Source organism: Furipterus horrens, unplaced genomic scaffold (genome assembly GCF_987537825.1).
Source record: "Furipterus horrens unplaced genomic scaffold, mFurHor1.1.pri manual_scaffold_3, whole genome shotgun sequence".
Taxonomy (NCBI): domain Eukaryota; kingdom Metazoa; phylum Chordata; class Mammalia; order Chiroptera; family Furipteridae; genus Furipterus; species Furipterus horrens.
This window is the reverse complement of record NW_028327173.1, coordinates 51,098,715-51,121,714: the sequence shown is the minus strand read 5'-3', so window position 1 is coordinate 51,121,714 and position 23,000 is coordinate 51,098,715. Positions and strand designations below refer to the sequence as shown.

The 23,000-nt window shown below is 35.4% G+C and overlaps 2 protein-coding genes across 10 annotated transcripts in view; one reads left to right on the top strand and one right to left on the bottom strand.

Moving 5' to 3' along the window:
* The window catches only part of SRSF11 (serine and arginine rich splicing factor 11), a 57,836-nt gene extending 55,921 nt beyond the window's left edge, over window positions 1-1,915 (bottom strand). For 7 of the 8 annotated variants that reach the window (XM_090269600.1, XM_090269601.1, XM_090269603.1 and 4 more), the window contains exon 1: window positions 1,830-1,887. The gene's annotated coding sequence lies outside the window, so the exon portion shown is untranslated. Of the gene's footprint in view, window positions 1-1,829 lie in introns of all 8 variants that reach the window. The other variant, XM_090269608.1, reaches the window with a different exon arrangement.
* Window positions 1,916-2,017: 102 nt separating this feature from the next.
* Window positions 2,018-23,000, top strand: part of LRRC40 (leucine rich repeat containing 40) — a 46,319-nt gene continuing 25,336 nt past the window's right edge. Inside the window, exons 1-7 of one of the 2 annotated variants that reach the window (XM_090271674.1) lie at window positions 2,018-2,219; window positions 7,994-8,175; window positions 9,537-9,610; window positions 12,504-12,633; window positions 15,798-15,921; window positions 21,054-21,196; window positions 22,654-22,826. In XM_090271674.1, coding sequence (XP_090127800.1) covers window positions 2,069-2,219; window positions 7,994-8,175; window positions 9,537-9,610; window positions 12,504-12,633; window positions 15,798-15,921; window positions 21,054-21,196; window positions 22,654-22,826 — 977 coding nt within the window. In that variant the 5' untranslated portion in view covers window positions 2,018-2,068. The remainder of the gene's footprint in view (window positions 2,220-7,993; window positions 8,176-9,536; window positions 9,611-12,503; window positions 12,634-15,797; window positions 15,922-21,053; window positions 21,197-22,653; window positions 22,827-23,000) is intronic. The other variant, XM_090271673.1, reaches the window with a different exon arrangement.

Sequence of the window (23,000 nt, the reverse complement as noted above, 5' to 3'; positions counted from 1 at the left end):
GCTTAAGAATTTATTGTATGGGAGGGGTGGCTACTGTAAAACTTGTATAATTCATCCTCCAATGGTAGGCTGTTAATACTACAAAAGAGAAAAAGGGTTTTCTCTAATAAATCTCTTTAAAACATAATCGAAGTCCCCTTAAAATGGCTCCAGGATAAAAATCAAGTTGAAAATGATGGAACAAAAGCCACTAGGCAAATCATGATTTAACAAGAAAGGTTTTGAAGAGCTCTAGGTTCAAATTTTCGGCCCTATAACTTACAGAAACTTGTGACCTTGGGGAATTTTCTTAATCCCTTTTAGCCTCAATTCCTTCATCTGCAAAATTGGTCATTGTGCTAAATAAGATAGCAAAAGAGGTATTATTAGCAATGAGCCTGGCACTTAAGGGCTTAATAAGGTGGCTATAATCAGTATTGTCAAGACATACTGGGAGGGAGGGGGACCTTATTAGTGACCTTGCAAAAACTGCTATGGTCCCTGCTTTAAAACCTTCTCTTTTCTTGCTTGTTAGTCTAACTACTGTTATTTTTCTGCTGTTCACTTTTGGTGTACAGGGCTCTACAAAACTAAAAACGGGGGGGAAAAAAGCGAGATGGAATTAAAAACTGAATTTTACAGGTAGCAAGAACCAGGACTCAGACGAAAGTGTGTGTGCGTTGCAGAATTCGTCACCCTATCTTTTAACTATCCTACCGATGCCCAGCCGAGTTGATAAGGGCTTAGGAGGATATTGCCGGTAGATGCTTTTTAAAACAAAATCACTTCGGGCAAAAGAACAGTCTAGCACCCGGGACAGTACTACAGATTATAATAAGTTCTTAATGATTTGTTTCATGAATCAATAAAGCTGTACATTGCACACAGAAACTAACTTTCCAGCAAAACCGACTTAACTGAACAAAATGTTAATTTCCTATCCTGAACTGGCGTCCCTTCCTTCACCAAGCGCTCAATATTTAAAACTTAGTTTCTCTTAATTCTTTTTTTTCCCCAAGATTTTATTTATTTTTAGAGAGAGGGGTTAGGGAGGGAGAGAGGGAGAGAAACATTATCCGTCGCCTCTCTCAGGAGCCCCGACTGGGGACCCAACCGCAACCCAGGCATGTGGTGCCCTGACCCCAGAACCCAAGAGGCCACCTTTCACTTTGCAGAAAAACGCCCACGCAACTGAGACACACCAGTCAGGATTCGCTTAATTATTTTAAAAACCAAATGTGGTAGAAATTATCCCTACATTATTATTTTTGTTAAGTAGTGAGCTTTAAAAGGGGGTAAAATGCCAAAAACTACATTGTAAGATATAGGAGAAGCTGGAATTCGAACTCCTATCTCTGGGGCTCCAAAGTCCAAGCTGTTCTCGCTATAGTAAAGCTTGCGCCTCCACCTGCCTCCCTAAACCGTCCGGTAGACAGAACATTTACTAAGCATTTTGTTCCCTCCCTCCCCTGCTGCCAACGCTTCCATCTCACACTACCGCCTATGCTGGGCTATAAACTCAACACAACAGGCCAGGTACACTAATTCGAGGAATCGGAGCCTAGTCCCGAAGGACAGAAATCTGTTTTATTTTCTACGCCAGGGCGAAGGTCTGGCGCCACCACTACGCGCGACAAACCCCGGCTGGGGTCCAACTAGGCTGCAGACCGCGCCCAGGTCTCAAGTTTTAGTCAAGGCCCACGTTCAGTTCAGGCCAGGAGAAGGAAGAAGAGGTTATTCTTTCCCGACACTCTGGTCAAGGCGAGAGCACAGACGAGAAAGACGGAGTCGCAGTAACATTGCACACAATAAACCCTCAAGTCCTTCCTCAGCCGGTTAAATCCACTTACTTGAGCGACGTACGTCCAAGACACAAGGCCGGCACCGGCAACGGGAAGGGCTCCTCTGTCCTCCAGCCCCAGTCACGGACAGTGACGACATCCGAGCCGCGCCACGAAACGCGAAGGCCCCGCGCCCGGCCACGCGCCCGGCACACAGAGCGCGCGCCCCTGGCAGGGGTGGGGCCGCAGTGCGGCGCTGCCTTTCTGCGTCACGCGCGGGGATCTGCACCAGACCCGGGCGTTTGAACATGTCGCGTCTGAGGGGAGTCGCGGAGCGGAATCCTCGAACGGGTTTCAGACCTGAAAGGAGGGACTGCGCTCCCTCAATACCCCAGGGGCTGTTAAAGGCGGCGAGGAAGAGCGGCCAGTTAAACCTGTCCGGTCGGAACCTCAGTGAAGGTAAGATCCAGGGTACGACCCGATTTGCGTCCTGTTAGAAAGCACTTGTTCCAGGCCGCCTACTCTTTCCTCTGGCCGGGCTTTGGCCACCTTTGTTTCAGGCTTCTAGCCAGGATCCCCTTGCTTTAATTGAGGCTCTTATCACACTAACATTGGCTCGCTCAGTCCGCTTCGGTTCCTACTTTCGCTCCAGGCATGTCTGGGGAAGGGGCCCTGATGAGAAGATGGCCAAAATTTAAAGGGGTGTCTCCCGGGATTCCCACAGTCTATGGCATGAACAACATAACGTGTGGCTTGGATTAGCTATCAAAGGAGCAAATAGTTTGTTTCTTTGGCCCATATTTTCCCCCTCTTAATTTGATATAAAATTCTGCACTCTTATCAGCTCCTTTGTGAATTTAGTGAATGCCACTGCTCCCTGACAAGGCACTTTTCTTTGTGCAACTGGGCAGAGTCCTAGATACAACGAATGATGACCATATTTCCTAAAATGCTGATCCAGATAGATGCCATACAGAGTGAATTTGAGGCCATCCTGATAAACCTAATAAAGATCAACAAGCACAAATTTGAACATCATGAATGAATAATAGCCAGATGCTCTTCTATCTGTTGTATGAGGGAGGGTTGGGAAGTGGGGAAACAGACAATAAAGCATTCTTTCTGTAATGTTTTCCTCAATTTACAGTCAGGTGTTAGGCTGTCTTGGATTAAAACCTTCAGTTTTCCTTCTAATGGTTGCGTTTTTTATTGTGCCATGTATGGAGTAGACCAAGCAAATGAAAGGATATATGACATAAAATCTCTGCTCTACCAGAAAAAGCTTTTAATCAAACGGAACGGAAGTATTTTAAAACTACAGATATGCACATCCACTTGGTTTTCAACATTTTCGCTTGTACATCTTTTGCTTCCTGTCACTCATCAGAGAGGCCCTTCCTAACTAACTACCTTATCTATAAATACCATTGCTAACACTGTTCTCTTACCTGTTTAATTGTGAAGTAGCTTCATCACTCTCAGAATTTATAGTTGTATTTATTTGTTTATTGACTTCCTTGCCCTCCCACTAGAAGTTAGTTTTGTGAGGTCAAGAAGCTTAGTTTGTTTTTTTATTTTATTTTATTTTTTATTGTTGTATTCCTAGCACCCAAAACAGTACTTGGTACATAGTGCATTCTTATTAAACATTTCTGGAAGGAGTAAGTGAATGAATATTTCCAAATAACAAAGTGATGTGTTCGAATGTACTTATTGATTGGACCCAGGTGATTTAGTCTGTTAAAATTTTAAGGAGCAAATGAATTTTGATTCTTAGTTCCATAATTACATGGATCAGTGTGCTTTAGGTTATTGTATAAACAGAGCCTAACACAATACCTGACACATAGTAGGTACTCAGGAAATGATGTCGAATAGGTGAAAGTACAGTTTTCCATGGAGAGAAAAGATATTAATGGGAGAGGCACGTGGTATTTGTAGTTTATATGTCAAAAAGGAATTTTTGTTATTATAATATAGAAGGTGTTGATCTAGCTGTAGCCCTCAATTTCTTCTCTTGTCAGTCAACCTTAAATACCCAAACCACTGTAATTCTGAACTATTTATAGTCCTCATATGGTGCCATGATCCTTATCTCCATATCTTTGCTAATGTAACTTTAGATGCTTAATCTTGCTGTGCCTTATTTTCTCTTTTATAATGTGGTAATACTACTACTACTACTACTACTACTAATAATAATAATAATAGGACCTACTAAGGTTTAAATGAGATGATACATGTAAAGTGACTGGTACATAAATAGTACCCAGTAAAATAGGCTATTGCTGTTATAATTTCAATATCCTCCTAAGGAGTTTCCTGGATTTCTTGTTTTAAATCTAGCCCTCTAACTAGTGTCATTACTAAGACTTATCTTTCCGAAACACAGATCTTATTATGTCACTTGCAACATTTAATGACTCCCCATAACCCTCAATATTCAGTATAAAGTTCTTAGGACAACATACAAAAACTTTTTGAAATCTTAGTCCTAAGCATTCAATGTCTAGATAAGGCCTCGTATCTCTTTTCAGAATCCTATGTTTTAAGACTGACAAAAACCAAGGTTTTTCCTCCCATAGTTTACATTACTGTTCACTTAAGTGTTGTACTGGTCTGAGTTTAGATAAATGCATAACGCCATGTATCCACCATTACAGCATCATTTAGAATAGTTTCCTTCCCTAAAAATATCCTGAGCTCTACCTAATTCATTTCTTACTCTGCTTCCCCTGAAGCTCTGGCAACTGTCAGTGTATTTACTCTTTCTGTAGTTTTGTCTTTTCCTAAATGTCATATGATTGTGTTACAGAACCCCTGGGCTGCTCCAATAGAAGACAAACCCACGGGCTCTTTAGTCAGGGGCCCGATTGCCCACCGCCAAAACTATAACTCTCAATACCAGAGTTTAGTGAAAAGAAAAAGAATAGTTTATTTAACAGTTATATAGATTTAGTTATTTGCGGATTTCTGTTGTTAAGTCTTATGTTCTTTAAAACGCCCATAAACACATATCCTTGCCTCCCCCCCACCACACCTGGTCTTAGGAAGGTCAGAAACACTGTTTCCTTACTTTCCAAACACAGTTCAGCTTTTCCAGCAGCTGCCAATCACTCAGTTCTGATTGGGGAGGTGCTTTCTGTGCCGTGGTGCCCTCCAGCTCTCAATGCAGAACTGCCTGGATTCTCAGCCTCCTTGTAAACTGCCTTCTTCCTGCAAACCGCATGGATCTCCTCTTAAAACTGCATGGCGAGAGCCTCTTAAAGCAGCCTGGAGACCCCTTCTCCAAGTCGCATGGAGGATTTAGCTTCTTTATTCCGCATGGAGAAGGCCCCTTCACCAAGCCGCATGGAGGGGGCGAGAGAGCCAGAGAGCGAGAGAACTAAAATGTCCCCAGCTGCTTATATATCCCTGACTGCATCCTCTGATGCAGTGGGCATTGCAAACAGTTCTGACCATTCACAGAACCTTACGTAGGCTCTGTGTGCTTTTTTTCATACCATCCCCTGGTTCAAGACCCCTCCCATCTACCTGAGGCTTTGGATGCATTAAAGCCGTTTTGCATAAGAAAGACACTAGCCACCAGCCTCAGGCATGTGGAGGCATTCTGAAAGCTGCTTCCTTCTCCCCATCCCCTAGCCGCAAACTCCGGGGATTTTTGGACTCCCCTGTTTCTGAAACAATTGGAGTCAGAGTATGTAGCTTTTTCAGACTGGCTTTTTTCGCTAAGCAACATGGATTTTAGTTTCATCCATTTCTTTTTGTGAATTGATAGCTCATGTCTTGTTATCACTGAATAATATTCTATGGTATGTATGTACCATTTTGTTTATCCATTCACCTTTTGAAGGACACCTTGGTTGTTTCCAGTTTTGGGCAGTTACAAATGAAGCTGCTTTTTGTGTGCAGGTTTCTGTGTGGGCATGTTTTCAGTTCATTTGTGTCTAAACCTAGGAGTACTATTGCTGGATCACATGGTAAGACTATGCTTAGCTTTGTTGGAAATTGCCAGACTGTCTTCCCACCAGCAATGAATGAAAGTTCCTATTGCTCTTCATCTTGGCCATCATTTGGTATCATCTGATTTTTGGTGTTTATTCTAATAGGTGTGTAGTGGTATCTCATTGTTGTTTTAATTGGTTGTTCCTTAATGATAAGTTTCATCTTATATGATTATTTGCTATCTGTATATCTTCTTTGGTGAGGTGCCTGTTTAGATTTTATGCCCATTTTTAAATTGGATTGTTTGTTTTCCTATTGCTCAGCATCTTTGTACTTTATCTTTTTACATGTCTGCTTAATAACTAGTGATCCAATAATAGCACACAGAAGTAGGACAGTGGCCTGTTGGTTATGGTTCTTAAAATCTGTGTTATAGGAAATACAGATAAAAATCTATAGAAGCATTTTGACATAATCAACATATTACAGAAAGTGATTGTTACTCTCTTTTCTGATAAACTTTTACTAAATTGTCCCTTGTACTGACCTATACATGGTTGTATTTTTAAAAATATACCAATTTTTAAAGAAGTCCCCTCATTATTATTATTCCCAAACATTATTGCCTAAAATTATGAATTATGTTCAAAAGATATTATCAAACATAACTTCGTTCAGATTTCTGTCAATATGTATGAGACACCGTAAGAGATATTTTATGTGAAGTATATGAGATAATACATATGAAAGTATTTGTGTGCTATAGGGAGTGCTGCATACTTATTTAAATAGCATCTGTTGTATACATACTCTCTCTGTTTCTTCCACATATTGTAGTAGGTACCAAGGAAGCAAAATAACACTTAAACAATTTATAGTCACATAAGCATTTTAACATGGACATTATTCAAATTTATTTATTAAGAATTGCATTTGTTAAATAATAAATTTTTGTTATGCTTTGTCTTTCTATTCTCCATATATACATATATATGGATATTTATTTATTTGCCTATTTCTATATATACATATATAAGATTACTTTCACATACTACATTATCTGTATTTAAAAAATTGGCATCCTTTTTTTATGAGAGTTAACTTTATTAGGGTGTAATTTACAAACTATATGCATACATTTTAATTGTACAGTTCAATGAGTTTTGGCAAATACATACAGTTGTGTAACCACAATCAAGTTACAGAACATTTCCAAAACTTGAAAAGTCCTCTTATACTCTTTTGCTGTCATTGTAATCCCAGTGCGCCACACAACTAGTGATTAATCTGCTTTTTGTCAATATAGATTAGTCTTTTCCAGAATTTAATTTAAATGAATTATACATTTGTGGTTTTTTGTTTTGTTTTGTTGTAGGCTTCTTTTGCTTAGTATAATGTTGTGTTGTTGTTTTCAGATTCATCCTTTTTATTGTCAAATAATAGTCCATTCACCCATTGATAGACATTTGAGTTTTTTCTAGCTTTGGGCTATTATGAATAAAATTGCCATGAGCTTTCAAGTGATATGTTATCATTTCTTTTGTATTCAGGGACAGTGTTTTAGTTTCTAGTTGCCTGTCAGGTAAAATAGAGAGCAGCTTACCAGAGGCAGATAGGCCTTCCAAATATTCACGGAGAGGCAAGCCAGTATAGCTTTGTCAGGATCTGAATCCCATCTCTGCTAGATACATTATAATTCTCTCTAGGTCCCATTTTTCTCATCTATCACATGAAGATAGTAATAGCACCTACCTCACAGAGTTGTTACTCGGTTTAAATGAGTTAGTATGTTAGAAAGTTTCCTGGTATTTGTAAATATTATTAATATTATTAACTATTATTATTACTAGTGCTTTCTCAGGCTTAATATATACTTTTGTAATAAAATTTGATTTTAATGTTGATTTTCATGCCTTCTGTTATTCTGTTAGCATAATGGTAGAATCCCTTCTTTGTCTTGTATATATATGTACCATAAGATGCTGTGCAGAGTGTGTATATATATATATATATATATATATATATATATATACCAAATACAATAGAATGAAGACAAAAGTGAAACTAATATGTGAAATACACATCACAACTGGTTTTGAATAAAAATCACGGTTTCTCTAATCTAGTTTCAATTCATTGTTATTTGACTTATTTGAAGTTTTTTTTTTATGTTTCAGCATTACTTTTCAGTAGGTAAATTGAATAGCTATTATAAAAATATGTCATTTAGTATCTAACTGTTTGTTATCTGTCCCTTTTATTTTTTGGTCTGGTTGTGGTGGCAATAGTGCCTCAGTGTGTCTGGAGAATAAATTTGGATACTCCTGAGGAAGCTAATCAGAATCTTTCATTCAGTGCTACTGAGCGATGGTGGGAGCAGACGGATTTGACCAAATTAATCATATCCAACAATAAACTTCAGTCACTTACAGATGACCTCCGCCTCCTGCCTGCGCTCACTGTTCTTGATGTAAGTCGACTGTCTATAAACGGATCATTAGTTGAAGAGCTTCTAAAGCAGAAAGCGCATTTCAATTGGTAAAATACAGGGAAGAATAACAAATTCATTTTAGGCATAACATAACATTTAGGAGTATAGAGTTAGAACATCAGCCTTCAAATTTTTGACTCTGCCAGTTGATAGCTGTGTAAATTTGGGAAAATTACATCTTTGGGCCTCAGTTGCCACATCTATAAACCAGAACTGACACTACTACCTATTTATAAACATTGTTCTTAGAATTAAAATGAGTTAATGCCTACAAATAGAATCGTTTTTTAACAAGTGGTTGCTGCTACTCATATTTTTCTGTTGCTCTTATTTTAATATCACTATTATTCTAGATGTTCAGGCAACTACAGTTGACTCTTGAACAATGCAGAGGTTAGGGGCACTAACCCCCTGCATATTTGAAAAATCCATGTAGGACTTTTGACTCCCCCAAAACTTAATTACTAGTAGCCTACCAATACAATAAATAGTAGATTAACATATATTGTGCATTTTATATTTATTACATACTGTATTCTTACAATAAAGCTACAGAAAAGAAAATGTTATTAAAATCATAAGGAAGAGAAGATACATTTACAGTATTTACTGAAAAAAATCTACATATAAGTGAAACTGAAGTTCAAACACATGTTCAAGGGTCAACTGTACTTGAAATTAACTTAACTTTCCTTCAACATTGACTTAAATTATTGAACTTAAATTTATTTGCATGTATTCAGGGACTGTATTTTAGTTTCTAGTTGCCATGTCATATGATAAAGTGTGTATAGTTTATTTCACAATCTATATACTTCTGATGCCCATTACTTAGGAACATCAAGCATCTTCCTGCTCATGTCTGAAAAGTTGCATCTAGTCAAATTTCTAGAGAAGTTTTTATTTTCATCATTTGTAAAATGAATGAATTGGTTTAGGTGTTCTCTAAGGTTCCTGGTACCTTGAAAACACGAGAGAAGTTCCTTACCCCTTCTCATTTTTTTCTTTTTGTATATGCTGACATAAATCATGCCGTCAGAAGGCTGTTGGTAGTTTCTAACCCACCCATCTCTTATTTGAGATTGAATGTCCTCTCGTGAGGTGAAGTTTTTTTTAATTGTAATATTTAATAGTGATGACCTAATTTCATATATCTGAACAGCAGTTTGATCAATTTCAAACCCATTTTCCTCTTCTATACACAGAACAAATTACCAATACCTACCTTGATGCTATTGAATTAGAAGACCGGGATTATTGTTGAAGAATTGTGTATAATGAAAAAGCTAATATATGGTTAATTAAAAGACTTAGATATTGACTCTTTTAATAACTTTTAGATACATGACAACCAGCTGACATCTCTTCCTTCTGCTGTAAGAGAATTAGAAAATCTTCAGAAACTTAATGTCAGGTAAAATTTAAACTTATTTAAATCTAATATTCTTAAAAATAATTTTCTAACACTAGAAGGTATTTTTATATTAAATCAGAAAGTCTTTGAAGCAGAATAAGAATTGTGAGTTTTAATTATCAGATTTTTTTAAAGAATTGACTACATTTTTGGATACAAATTTAAGGCTAGTATTTTTTTTTTTTTTTAAAGATTTTATTTATTTATTTTTAGAGACAGGGGAATGGAGGGAGGAAGGGAGGGAGAGAAACATCAATGTTTGAGAGATACATTGATTGGTTGCCTCCCGCATGTTCCCAACTGGGGACCTGGCCTGCAACCCAGGCATGTGCTCTGACTGGGAATCGAACTGGCAACTTTGTGGTTCACAAGCTGGCGCTCAATCCACTGAGCCACACCAGCCAGGGCAAGGCCAGTATTTTTTTAAAATACATTTAAAAAAAAATCCTCACCTGAGGAGATTTTTTTTTTCCATTGCTTTTTAGAGAGGGTGGGAGTGAGGGAAGGAGAAGGAGAGACAGAGAGACAGAGAGACAGAGAGATAGAGACAGAGAGAGAGAGAGAGAAAGATGTCAGAAAGATGTTGATGTGAAGGAGAAACATCAATTGGTCTTTCAGTCCATGGGTGATGCTCCAGCCAATTGAGCCATGCCTCTCAGAGCTAAAAAATACTTTTGTTTTATTTTTATGAAGCAATTTTACATGGTTATTTTAGAAAACCTCTGTGTTGATATCTCAATATTAAGTTACTTACTATTCTAAAAAATAAGTATTAAGAAATAGGAAGACATTGAATACAATTCTTTTGGTAAGAATGGAACATCTTATGGTTTTGATATTAGTAGTATGTAATCTTTTCTGAGGACTTCCGGGGTTCTAATGATATGCTTCTGGTACTCATTGATAGGTATATGGGAGGTTAGGTGTCTCTTTATTATACATCTAGACTTTCAAGAAAAAATAACTGCCTTATATGTTATATATACACAGATTAGGGGAAAATGAATTAAGGAAGATTTCATTTAGAACAAAAAACAAAAAGGTTTAAGTATTCAAAACATAGTTTGAAAACTATGGTTTATAAAGTAGATATGGTTATAGATCTATTTAACATAGCACAGCCAACTCTCAATTTTATGAAGGTATGTTAACTGGTTTGAGGAAAAACAGTACCTCAAATAACAGTCTTCATCTGGTGAAAAAATAAAAATCACCATAAATTAAGAAAAATATCTATACACAAGGTGCTAATTGTTTAGAACTACATTAGAACTTACCCTTACAAGTCAAGGGCATGTATGTGGCCTATAAAAGCAAGAACAGGGAGGAACTGAGAGGAAGTGGTGAGGGAGAAAGGAGTGCATGTGGCTTTAGATTTGGCTTCCAATAAGTATGAACATTAGGATGGAGGAAATAGAGGCAGCCAAGGAGAATGGACTGGAATGTATATGCATGAACAATGACAACTTCACTGTACTAGTCAGTGGGGGCAGTAGATGCCTTGAGTGAGCATGTGTACTGTGTGGCCCTCATATTCAAAATGGCTGAGTGGGTAGATCAATGAATCTGCATCAGATTTTGCATTAAGCTTGAACATTCCTCTGGAAACTATTGGATGATTCAGAAGGCCACAGCCATGAGTAACTGGTGATTGGCAGCTTCTTCACGACAACACGCCCGCTCATGCATCATGGCCTTGTGCAGAATTTTTTTGCGAAACATCAAATCACCCAGGTGACTCAGCCCCCCTACAGCCCAGACTTGGTGCCCTGCAATTTTTGGCTTTTCCCAAAACTAAAATCCCCTTTGAAAGGGATGAGATTTCAGACAATCAATGAGATTCAGGAAAATACAATGGGGAAGCCAATGGTGATTGGGAGAACTGTGCGTGGTCCCAAGGTGCCTATGTTGAAGGGGACCGAGGCATCATTGTCCTGTGTACAACGTTTCTTGAATATTGTATTTTCTTCAATAAGTGTGTCTTTTCTTCCCATAGTATATGGCTGGATACTTTCTGGACAGGACTTGTATAGCCAGAGTTTCAGCTCTGCATAACTAGGTCCCCATCAAATATACAAAGGTTTAAATTACATAAAATAATAGTTACCAATTTTTGACAATTTTTAGTTCTTATTTAGAACACATCTTTTGGTATTTTTGTTCCAATTAGTTTTATTTTAATATAACTTAAGGTTTTGTTAGTTACCCCCTTTACATAATAATGGTATATGGCATGAAAATAGAGGGGCATTGCTAAATGAATAGTTGAGATAAATTGTTAAAAAGTTAAATCATCTCTTAATTACCAGGGAGTATATAATCCTCAGTGACTTGGGACTTTTTGTAGATTAGTGAGTTAAATATCTATAGAAGGACTGAGCTGAAAAGTGAAAACTTAAGTATGTACAAAGAAGGGTAGATTTTTATATTACATTCAAATGGACAGGACAGGCCCTCAGATAGAAATAGCTATCTTTGTCTTGAGTGCTAAGTTTCAAACATAACCCCCATATAAGATGACTCCATTGTAGTGTATGTATGCACATCTTTGTTTAAATTCTGAAACTTAGATACAATACAAAATATTGAGTCCAGTGTGTCCTTTTGCATTACATGTAAAATTAAGAGTTGATTATAAGAAACCAATCAAGTTCATAGATTATTTATTTGGTTAAAAATTTTTAACTTGCTGTTTTCCTTTGAAACCTTCAATTTGATTATTTTAGGTTACTATTTTAATGTGTATAGTTTTAGAACATGAAATTTGATAACTTTAAGATTAGTAACCAAATTTCATATTTTTAAGGAGTCCATGTAGTTTATTAGCATAAAAAATCTTTATAAATATTTAATATGTTGTCAACAAATTATTCAGCATTTATTTTATTAATAGCCATAACAAACTGAAAATACTCCCTGAAGAAATTACAAATCTAAGAAACCTGAAGGGCCTGTATCTCCAGCATAATGAACTAACTTGCATACCAGAGGGATTTGAACAACTTTTCAATTTAGAAGATTTGGTGAGTTGTGATTTTCCAATTTTTATATAATTTGGGGATGATGGGATTTTTCATTAGGCTGATAATTTGGGTATATAATTGAAATTCTGAGAAAATGGATGGCTGATTATCTGATTAGATTATCAGAAACTATGCATTTTGATTAGATCATTAAATTAGTAATTATAAATTTGTTTTTTCTATGCTTTCTTATAAAATCACCTGTTTTAATTTAGGAATAGAGTCTGGGAAAGGGGTGATGAGAATACTTTGTTATTCATAGGCCTTTATGGTTCAGCAAATTAGAGGAAAGGTGTCTTTAGCATATCCCAATTCCCTTTTTTATACCTATTCCACTTTCTCCTTGTTAGGCTCTATAGCCTTCCTGTCCTCTGGGTGTGCCCACCGAGGACCCAGATAATTCCTTTAAGGCCTGCCTTTTCTTCTCTCTTTTTCAGAATGGCTACATTATCTGGCAAAATTTTTATTACATTGGTATCACATCTTAAATAGAGATAGCTGTAAAGCAATATAAATATTATTTTAATCATATTATAAAAACAGTAGTCACTTAGTTTTAAGCTTTACATATGGCAAGTTTCTAATACAGAAAAGAAACTAGGCTTATAAAAAAGAACTTATCGGAAGTCATTCAACTAATAAGTAAGGAATTCAGGGTTTTAACATTAGCCGGTTTGACTCCAAAGTGCATCTTTTTTCCCCCCACTTTACCACTGAAGGAGTAGCATTCCAGTATAAGCTATCCTATCTGAAAGACTTTAGCTGTATTTGATCAGGTGTCCTAATAATCTCTACTCCACATAGATATTTAATATAATATTCTTGTTCTTTTTCCTGTTACATGTTTGAAAAACTCCTTTTTGTCATTTTAGCCTCAAAGTTTATTTTTCATTAAAGGAAAAATACTTCTTTTTTTTTTTTTTTTTTTCCTGTAAATACATCCTCTTGCTGTTTCCCTTTATCTGTTCTGGTGATTGAAATCAATGTACATGCTTTCCTCAACCATTTCTTTAGTATTTCTGTCTGTCAAGCTTGATTAGATTGGAGATAAGGTTTGGAAAGTAAGAGGCATAGGATGTAAAATAAATGGCAAAGGTGGGAACCAGCAGATTTTCTCAAAAAATTTAATAGTAAATATAGTAATTTAATTGTTTGTTTAAAAAAAAAAAAAGATTCCATAGTAGAAAGGAAACATTATAATTAACTACAACAGTTCCCCGTTGTTCCCTCTTATGGGTTCCTAGATTACATGTAGCATAATGAAAGGATGTTTCCGTTTAGAATTGTGATCTTAAGGATTCAGTATCAAATAAATCATAATGTGAGCAACAATATATTAAAACATTAAAAGTATGAGCATCTGGCACTGGCAGGGTGGCTCATTTGGTTAGAGTGTCATCCTGCACACCAAAAGGCTGTGGGTTAGACCCAGGTCAGGGCACAGGCCTGGGTTGTGGGTTCCATACATGTTTTGTGGGGAGGGCAACCAACCAATGTTTCTTTCTCACATTGATGTTTCTCTCTCTCTCTCTCTCTCTCCGTGTGTGTCTCCCCCTTTCCCCTCTGTCTCCCCCTCCATTCCTTTTTCTTTAAAAATCAGTGAACATATCCTCGGGTGAGGATTTTAAAAATAAATAAATGAATTAAAATTATATCCATCTGTAATAATTTATGCTAATAATATTTCTTAGTTATGTAAAAAGTACTTCACATAATGGTACTAAATAAATATTTATTGAAGAACTGGTAGCATAAATACCAGATTAATTTATATGCAATGTGCTTATATTTTATAATTTAATTATTAACTGTAATAGTTTATTAGTAATTTGTTGATTTGAGTTCTTTAAAATAAATTTGTGAATTAATATATTTTCTCTAGTAGAAACCTTTATTTTAAGCTTTTTATTTTGGGATAATTTTAGATTTATGGAAATGTAAAGATAGTACAGAGTTTCCATATTCCCTTCACCCAGATTTTCTTAATGTTAACATTTTACATAACCACGGGGCATTTATAAAAAGTAAGAAATTAACAATGGTATAATATTACTAACTAAAGTACAGATTTTATCAAGATTTTCCCAGTTTTTCAACTAATGTACTTTTTTTTTGTTCCAGGATCCATTGCAGAATACTACTTTGCATTTAGTGTCAGTAACTTTTAATATTATAAATATTTATTTATTAGTAATCTGTTAGTTCTTAGAGCTTAGAATATTGGAATTATAGGTTATTATGTTATATGTAGTAGAATTTAATATGTTATGTTATTTACAGTATAACAGTGTTTTTAAAAATACTGATCTACCATTTTTAACTTTTTGTATCTCTATTTAGAGTTACAGAACGTAGTAGTTTAATATTAGACTAATTTAAAATCTTCAGAGAGCAGTTCCTTTAAGTTATTTCTTTTTCAATTCATTGTTACTATGGGCCCTTCATAAACCAGAAGAATTATTTGGTTTATAACATTGTCTTTTAAAGAGAGTGTTTTTTTAAAAGGTTTTCTTATAACTGTTCAAAGATAAAAAAAAAAAATGACTTAAAAAAACATTGAGGTATAAAGATTAGGCAAGTCTTAATGAATAGTAGTGTATTGGACTTCTGGACTTAGTCAAAGCAGACTTGCTGAGGTCAGCAAAAAATCAAGAGGGACTATTTCTTCATCAAAAATTAAAATGACCATATTTTCAGCTTTACTTTTTTTTAAGAATTTTTCTTTCTTACAAATTGTTTTTTGTTTCGTATTACTGTTTACCCATACAGTTTTCCCTATTTATCACAATAAATATTGTGATATAAATATTTCCGTATTTATCCAATAAATATTGGATAAACAAATGGATTTTTTAGAAATTGAAAACAGGATACATGATATAGCATGACTGAGTATTAATAGTACCCTTATGTAAACTTTCTGAAATCAGAATTCATTCCAGTTTCTCTCTGCTACATTATTGAGCACATAGTGGGCTCACAGAATATTGAGGCAAAGAATGATTGTGAAATTGTCAGTGAACGATGGTTACAAAACATATCACTTCCGAAATAGGTTTTTTTAAACATTTCAAATCTTGTAAAAATTTGAAATACCCTTACGGGACAATTTATTTATTTATTTTATTTAGTTGTTCATTTACTCACTCTTTCTCTTTTTAAAGGATCTTTCGAATAATCAGCTCACAACTGTTCCTGCTAGTTTTTCTTCTCTCTCCAGTCTGGTGCGACTCAATCTTTCCAGTAATCAATTGAAGAATCTGCCAGCAGAAATAAGTGGAATGAAAAGTAAATCTCTATTTTCAAAAACTACATAAATTTGAAGTTGGTGCAACTCACATTTCAGAAAATAAATTTTAATACAGTTAGTAGTTAGTTAAAGTATTGTAGAACTAATATTAAGAGGTAAAAATATTTAAGGTACATTTTAGTACCCTTTAATTAAGTATATTTAGTAATCTTAGAATTCTTGATTTAGAGTCCATAATCATTAAACTGATTTTTTGGTTTAAAGGCAAACTATTATTATTCCTTGTGTGATGCCACAGTGTGTGTTGACTGTAGACTATTTACCTTATCTAGTCTTATTTTGCTAATCATATATAAGCCTTCTTTTTTTAAAACATTCCTTTTGTAAAGGAAGTTATAGGAGTGATTTTGTACAGTTGATTACAGATCATTTTGAGTTGAATTTGTAAAACTATGTATTTCACTTTAGGTTAATAGTTATTTGTGATTTATAACAGTAATTCATAAGTTAAATCTGCACAAATCAAATTGACATTTCAGGGGAGCCTTTACTTGTGATAGCAATAGATAAGACTGTTTGTCTTTGCCCTTTTTCAGTAAAGGTACAATGGAACCTTGGTTCTCAAACTTAATTCGTTCTGGAAGGCTTTTTGAGAAGTGATTTGTTCAAAAGCCAAATCATTTCTTCCCATGTCCAGCTTAAAGCAGCTAGAGGAGCACGAGACCTTCGCCCATTGTCCTTTATAAGATTATAAAGGGTCTTAAGTCTGAGGGGGGGGATTGTTATTTTTTAATGTTATAAAAAATTAATTAATTAATTAATCTTAAGTCTAATATAGGAAAGGATGAAGCTGGGAAACTTACATGCACGACCCATGGACATGAACTAAGGGGAGTGGGATTGCTGGGGAAGGGGGGTTGCTGGACAGAGGGGAGCAAAGTGGAAAAACATTGTAACTATTGTAACAATATAATCAATAAAATATACTTAAAGAGAAAAAGAAATAATGTAAATTGAAGTAATATGTTCTAGACCCCAATAATTTTCTTTTTTAACCTTTCTTATATAGTATATGTCTAATGTACTGTTTCATCTATAAATTATTTAAAAGTAAAAAGGACATGAAATATAAATGAAAATTTAACAAAAAAGGAAATGAAATGTACAGTAAAAAATGAAAATTTACAAACGCTTGAACTTACTTTTAATGTTGAGAGCTACCTTTAATGTTGAGAGCTATTGATGACTCAATTTGCAGAGGAACAATGAAGGGATATTACTGTTTTGAAGGGGAGTCCTCTTCTGTAAAATTCTCAGGTAGCTGTTCTTCTGAGGTTCTTTTCCTCTTTTGTCTCTTTAATCCACTGGAACTTGCTTTAGGCTCACTGAGCCTCTGCTTCACTAAAAACCTGTCCAATGATATTTGCTTTTGCCTGCATTTTAACACTTGCCTGAAGTGAAACATTGCATTGTCACTGAACAAGTTTATCGCAGGGTTTGCTACTGCTTTGTCAGGGTGATATTTCCCAATAAAACTTTGCATTTCTTCTCATTTCCCAAGCATTTCCTTAATTAGTGAAGTAGGAATATCTTCTCTTCCCTCCTCCTCTCAAGAGAGCCCCTCAGCTGCAATCTGTTGCTTCTCTGAAGGTCTTGGAGTTCCTTGGTGGTCAGCTCAGTGTGGTGGTCCTCCACCAATTCCTCCACGTTGTCATCAGCCACCTCCAAGCCCATGGACTTGCCCAGAGACACAGCATCCTTCACGACAGACAGCCCCAGCCTCATAGCCCTCAAAGTCTCTTTCAGCCACAGACGGAGGCCCCAATTTCTTCTAGGCTGATCTCATGGTCCTGGAAGACACTTCCCCTCTGCTTTGTCTATGAGCCTCAAGCAAGTGACGATATTAAAATATTCCTTCTAGAGCTCCCTGAGGATTAAATTAGTTTCAGAGGTCATCTCAAAACACCTCTGAAAGAGTGTCTTTGTGAAGAGTTTGTTAAAATTAGAAATGATCTGGGCCATGGTCTGGGTGAGAGGAGTTATGTTAGGTGGCAAGTACCTAACAGTGATGAAGCTGTACACCTGAACCAGCTCGGCCTCCAGACCTGCAGGGTGGGCAGGAGCATCGTCCATTACAAGAAGTGCCCTGAGTGGCAGTTGTTTTCCTGGAGGTATTTCTTCACACCTGGGGCAAACACTTCATGAACCCACTCAATAAAAAATTGCCTGGTTACCAAAGCTTTGCTATTAGCCCTCCACATCACCCTCAACTTGTTTTTCATGGCATTATTTTTCTTGAAAATTTGCAGGTTTTCAATTTAAAGTTCCCACTCACATCCCCTGTCCTTCATTGCCTTGTGTCCTGGTAGTGACTTCTCCGCCTGTGTGATATAGGTCCTCTGGGATTTTCTTCCAGAAGAGTCCTGCCTTATAACAGTTGTACACTAGTTGGTGGGGGATCACACACATTATTGAAACCCTGTCATGAAATTTTCAGCGGCTACTTTGTTAGGACTGGCAGCCTCCCCATGCCACTTCTTTTCTTAAATTTATTGAACTACCTACCCCGTGCCCCCAGTAGCCTTAAATGAATCCCTTTCAGCACGTGTTCCAGGGGTGTCTCAGGAGGTCAGCGTGCAGCATCTTCACTTTTTCACATACCAGTGCCTCCAGAATGCTATCACCAGCTGACTGCTTTTCTTTTATTCAAATTAACAAAAATGTTTCTGCCTCTTCAGTTCTGTGTGATCGTTGTTTCGTGAGCACTTTCACACCCTTAGCAATATCGGCACTCTTGATGGCGTCTTTATGTTTTAAAATTGTGCCGATGATCAGTTTTGCCATGCCATACTCAGTAGCCAGATTAGACACACTTGACACCTGTATCATACTTCGCAATTAATTTTTTAAGTTCTATCATTGTTCTCACAGTTTCCCTTTTCACTTGCTGCTATCACTAACCTTCTTAGGACCCATGGTGACTTACTGTATATATTTAATAACAATAACAACAAAAGCAAAAAAAGAAACCATGAAAATATTCACAGCACAATTTTCTGACATGTTAAGAATGTGAGGTTTAGTGGTAAACTGACTCATACTCATGCATTCTCTTCTTTGTCCCCTGAGGGATTCATGACTGATTATACAGGTATCACATGAAGGGGTTATTGGGTCAGGAACCGAAGTTTTCTTAGACAACTGAGACTTTTCTTTTTTCCGTGAACAATTTGGTCAAGAACCGAGTTGTTCAAGACAGGAGATGTTCGAGAACCGAGTTTTGTATTAGGAAGCAGAGTTAAACATAAAATACGCTATGTGGAGTGAATTTATAAGTTTTTCTTTTTTTTTTTTTCTTTCATAAATTGTAAATATCTTGAGATATGGGAATAAATGAGAAAATCAATAGAAAAATACTTTGAATATACAGAAAATTTCCTAATATACTGTAAAATTAATGATCAGATGCTTTCTTTCCTTCAGCCATGACAGTGGCACTTTTAAGCTAACATCAGTAGTACATTTAGTAGTTACTTCACTACTGATGCAGTCCTAAGAACAACATGTAACATTTGTATGGTTCTTTTTTTCACTCAGAATGCTTTTACATGTAAAGTTTACCATCACAACAGTTCTGTAAGTTAGTGGCGATGCATATTACTTACATCTTAAAGACTCATAAACCTCAGCTTAGACATTGTATTGTAAATTGTAGTGCCAGGGATTGAGTCCTCTTACTCCATCCCCACTGCTCTTCCCACCACATACTGCTTGTGTTCTCAGCCAAGGCTCTGAGATCCAAACAGCTGTGAACACTACAGTCTAACATTAGAACAGACTTCTCTTTCTAGACTTTACTGGATTTGGCGTGGATCAGATTGTGACATTTTTCTCAATGCACTAGCCAAATAATAGATGATTATGTTATTAGTTGAAAGTAGTACTGTTATATTTGTTTAAAGTAGTTAGCTTCTTTAAATACTAAAAGCAGCAGTCGAAGGTATTATAACAACTCAGTCTTGAATTCTTTTAAAATTGACAGATTCCAAGTACAAGAAAAAAAAGTTGTAAAATGAGAGGGTTGAGAGTGAATTGTGGAAACTTATGGCCATTAAAAGTGGAAGAATCTGTATTATGGATTAGGGAGAAAACTGTTTTGAAGTTTTAAAATAAAGAAGACCTTTATTCTTCACCTATTTTTATTTTCTGTTCTGTCTTTTAAGAAAGAAAGATCCAGCAGATTAGAGAGAGATGCTGCAAGAAGAACATTCTTGTCAATAGTGTTAGCTAAGATGTTAGAGAAAACATGTAATAAAAAAATATAGAAGAAGAAAGGAAGGAAAAGAGACAGAGAGAAAATATGGATGGATGAAGAATAGGGAATAATAAAAATCCAAGGCTTTTTGACAGGTCAACTTGCCTGTTTTTAATATGGATGTGTCTAAGCTACCTGATGTCAATGCATACTTACAGTGTGTATACATACTTATATATCTAACTGTCTTAAGCTGTTTCTTTTTAAAGGCATATAATTACAGAGGGAAATAATTTACCTTGTGTATAATTAATACAGGGTGAGGCAAAGGTATGTTTACAGTTGTGAGTACGTGAGAAACACAGTTTTATTCTTATATTATTACTAATTATTTTCTGTATGACCAACTGTAAACCTACTTTTGTCCAACCCTGTACATTTTAGAGTATTCTAACAGAATATCAAAGTACTTACAATTTTTTTTTGATTGATTTAAAAAAAACATCAGTTTGGTGTTCCACTTATTTATGCATTCATTGGTTGATTCTTGTATGTGCCCTTACTGGGCATCAAACCCATAACCTTGGTGTATTGAGATGAGGCTCTAACCAACTGAGCTACCTGGCCAGGGCCAAAGTACTTCGTTTTATCAAAATCTGTTACAAAGATGATGTGGACTATTATTAAGCATTAATTTTAATATCAATTCTCTTTAATTTTAATTAAATGTAAAAAATCTTAGTTAATGTTTATTTAATTCAGTGGCATTCTAGGATTCCTGATTGCTATAACAGTATACAACAGCACAGGTACATAAATTCTCATGAGTACTTATACATTTTTTAATGTACATATAATTATAGACAAATTTTTTTCTATTAAAATAATTTTTTTTTAATTAACTATGTATTACAGGATTAAAGCACTTGGATTGTAATTCAAATCTTTTGGAAACTATACCTCCTGATTTGGCTGGCATGGAATCACTAGAATTGCTTTATTTGCAGAAGAATAAATTACGTTTTTTACCAGAATTTCCTTCTTGTAAATTATTAAAGGTACTATTTAGTTGATTATTAAATAACTCTGTATTTTCAAAAGTCAATAATGAAAATGAAAATTTTAATCATCTTTTGCATTGGAAATATGTATTAGTTATTTGTGCTATTTTTCCTATATTGATAGTTTTCAAGTTTTTGTATGACTAAATATATTAATGGTATTATTAGTAATAGATTATTTTTTAAAAAGGAATAATAAACCTCAAAAGTAGAAATTTGTCCATTTTATCCAGTTTATAACTGGAGAAGTCATAGATGACAAGGCTAACATGGTAAGTTGGGGACGTATTGTAGGAGACCTGGAATACCAGAATACCAGGAAGAAATATCTATCTAATGCTGTAAATTGCTACCTTTCATTTTTACGACATTGTAATCAGATCTGTTTAAAATTAATTTCTTTTGGTTTGAATTATTTAGCATTAACATTGTTTTTTAAATATGCCGTGCTTTGCTTTCCTTTATGTATACTTTTATGCATTAGTGTTTAAAAAAAAAGTTTCTTGCCCTGGCTTGTGTGGCTCAGTGGACTGAACGCCAGCCTGCAAACTGAAAGGTCTCCTCTTCCATCCCTAGTCAGGGCACAGGCCTGGGTTGGGCCAGGTCCCCAGTTTGGGGTATATGTGAGATGGATGTTTCTTTCTCTGACATGGTGATGTTTTTTCTTCCTCCCTTTGTCCCTCCCTTCCCCTCTCTTTAAGAATAAATAAATAAAATATATTTTTTTAAAAGTTTCTCTTATGCAGCATGCTGACAGTGTTAAAAAGAACTGAAATAGTTATAATTTATAAGATTAATTATCCATCTGATAGTTATAGATTCCGTTAATGGGAAATCGATATACATAATAATCACTAATGAAAATGTTGAATAACAAACAGATTGCAATGTAACTTTTTTAACTTACCCTGATTTGTTTTAAAATTTTGATCTTCCATCAATGTAGTTCTCAGATCTGTATTTTAATTAATTCCAGAAATGTCACCACTAAATCATTTCTCTCCTTTGGTTTTATAAACTTTGAACTTTGTACCAGATTAACCTTTAATTCTTTTTAAATTACCAGAAAATGTTTTTATTTCCATTTTTCTTTATCTGTAAGATGACTTAGTAATTGAAAATTTAAGCACCTTAGTAATTAGAAAGTTATGGTTTACCTTGTGTTTTTCAAAGATTTAAAATTAAGGTTTCAATTTTCTTTTTTTTAAACATTTTATTTGTTTATTTTTAGAGAAGGAGAGAAACATAGATCAGCTATCTCTTGCACACCCCCAACTGGGGACCTGGCTCGCCGCCCAGGAATGTACCCTAACCAGGAATTGAACTAGCTACCCTTCGGTTCGCAGGCTGGCGCTCAATCCACTGAGCCACACCAGACGGAGCTCAATTTTATTTTCATTATGTAGTATAACATTGAATACAGAAATATACATGATTAATCTTTGGTTTTGTAGGAATTACATGTAGGTGAAAACCAAATTGAAATGTTAGGGGCAGAACATCTTAAGCATCTGAATTCTATCCTTGTGCTAGACCTGCGGGATAACAAGTTAAAATCTATCCCAGATGAAATTACACTACTGCAATCATTGGAAAGGCTTGACCTAAGCAACAATGATATTAGTAGGTAAGTTTAAAGATCAAATGAATGAGAAGTCATGTTTGTATTTGATTATAATTCATAAGTTAAAATATTTGTGAAACAGCATGTGGAGATCTTCTGAATTAAATTCAATAAGTACTTACTGAGCAAGTATTATGTACAGGCCTACAAACAGTAATAAAATTTTGGCCTGGACAG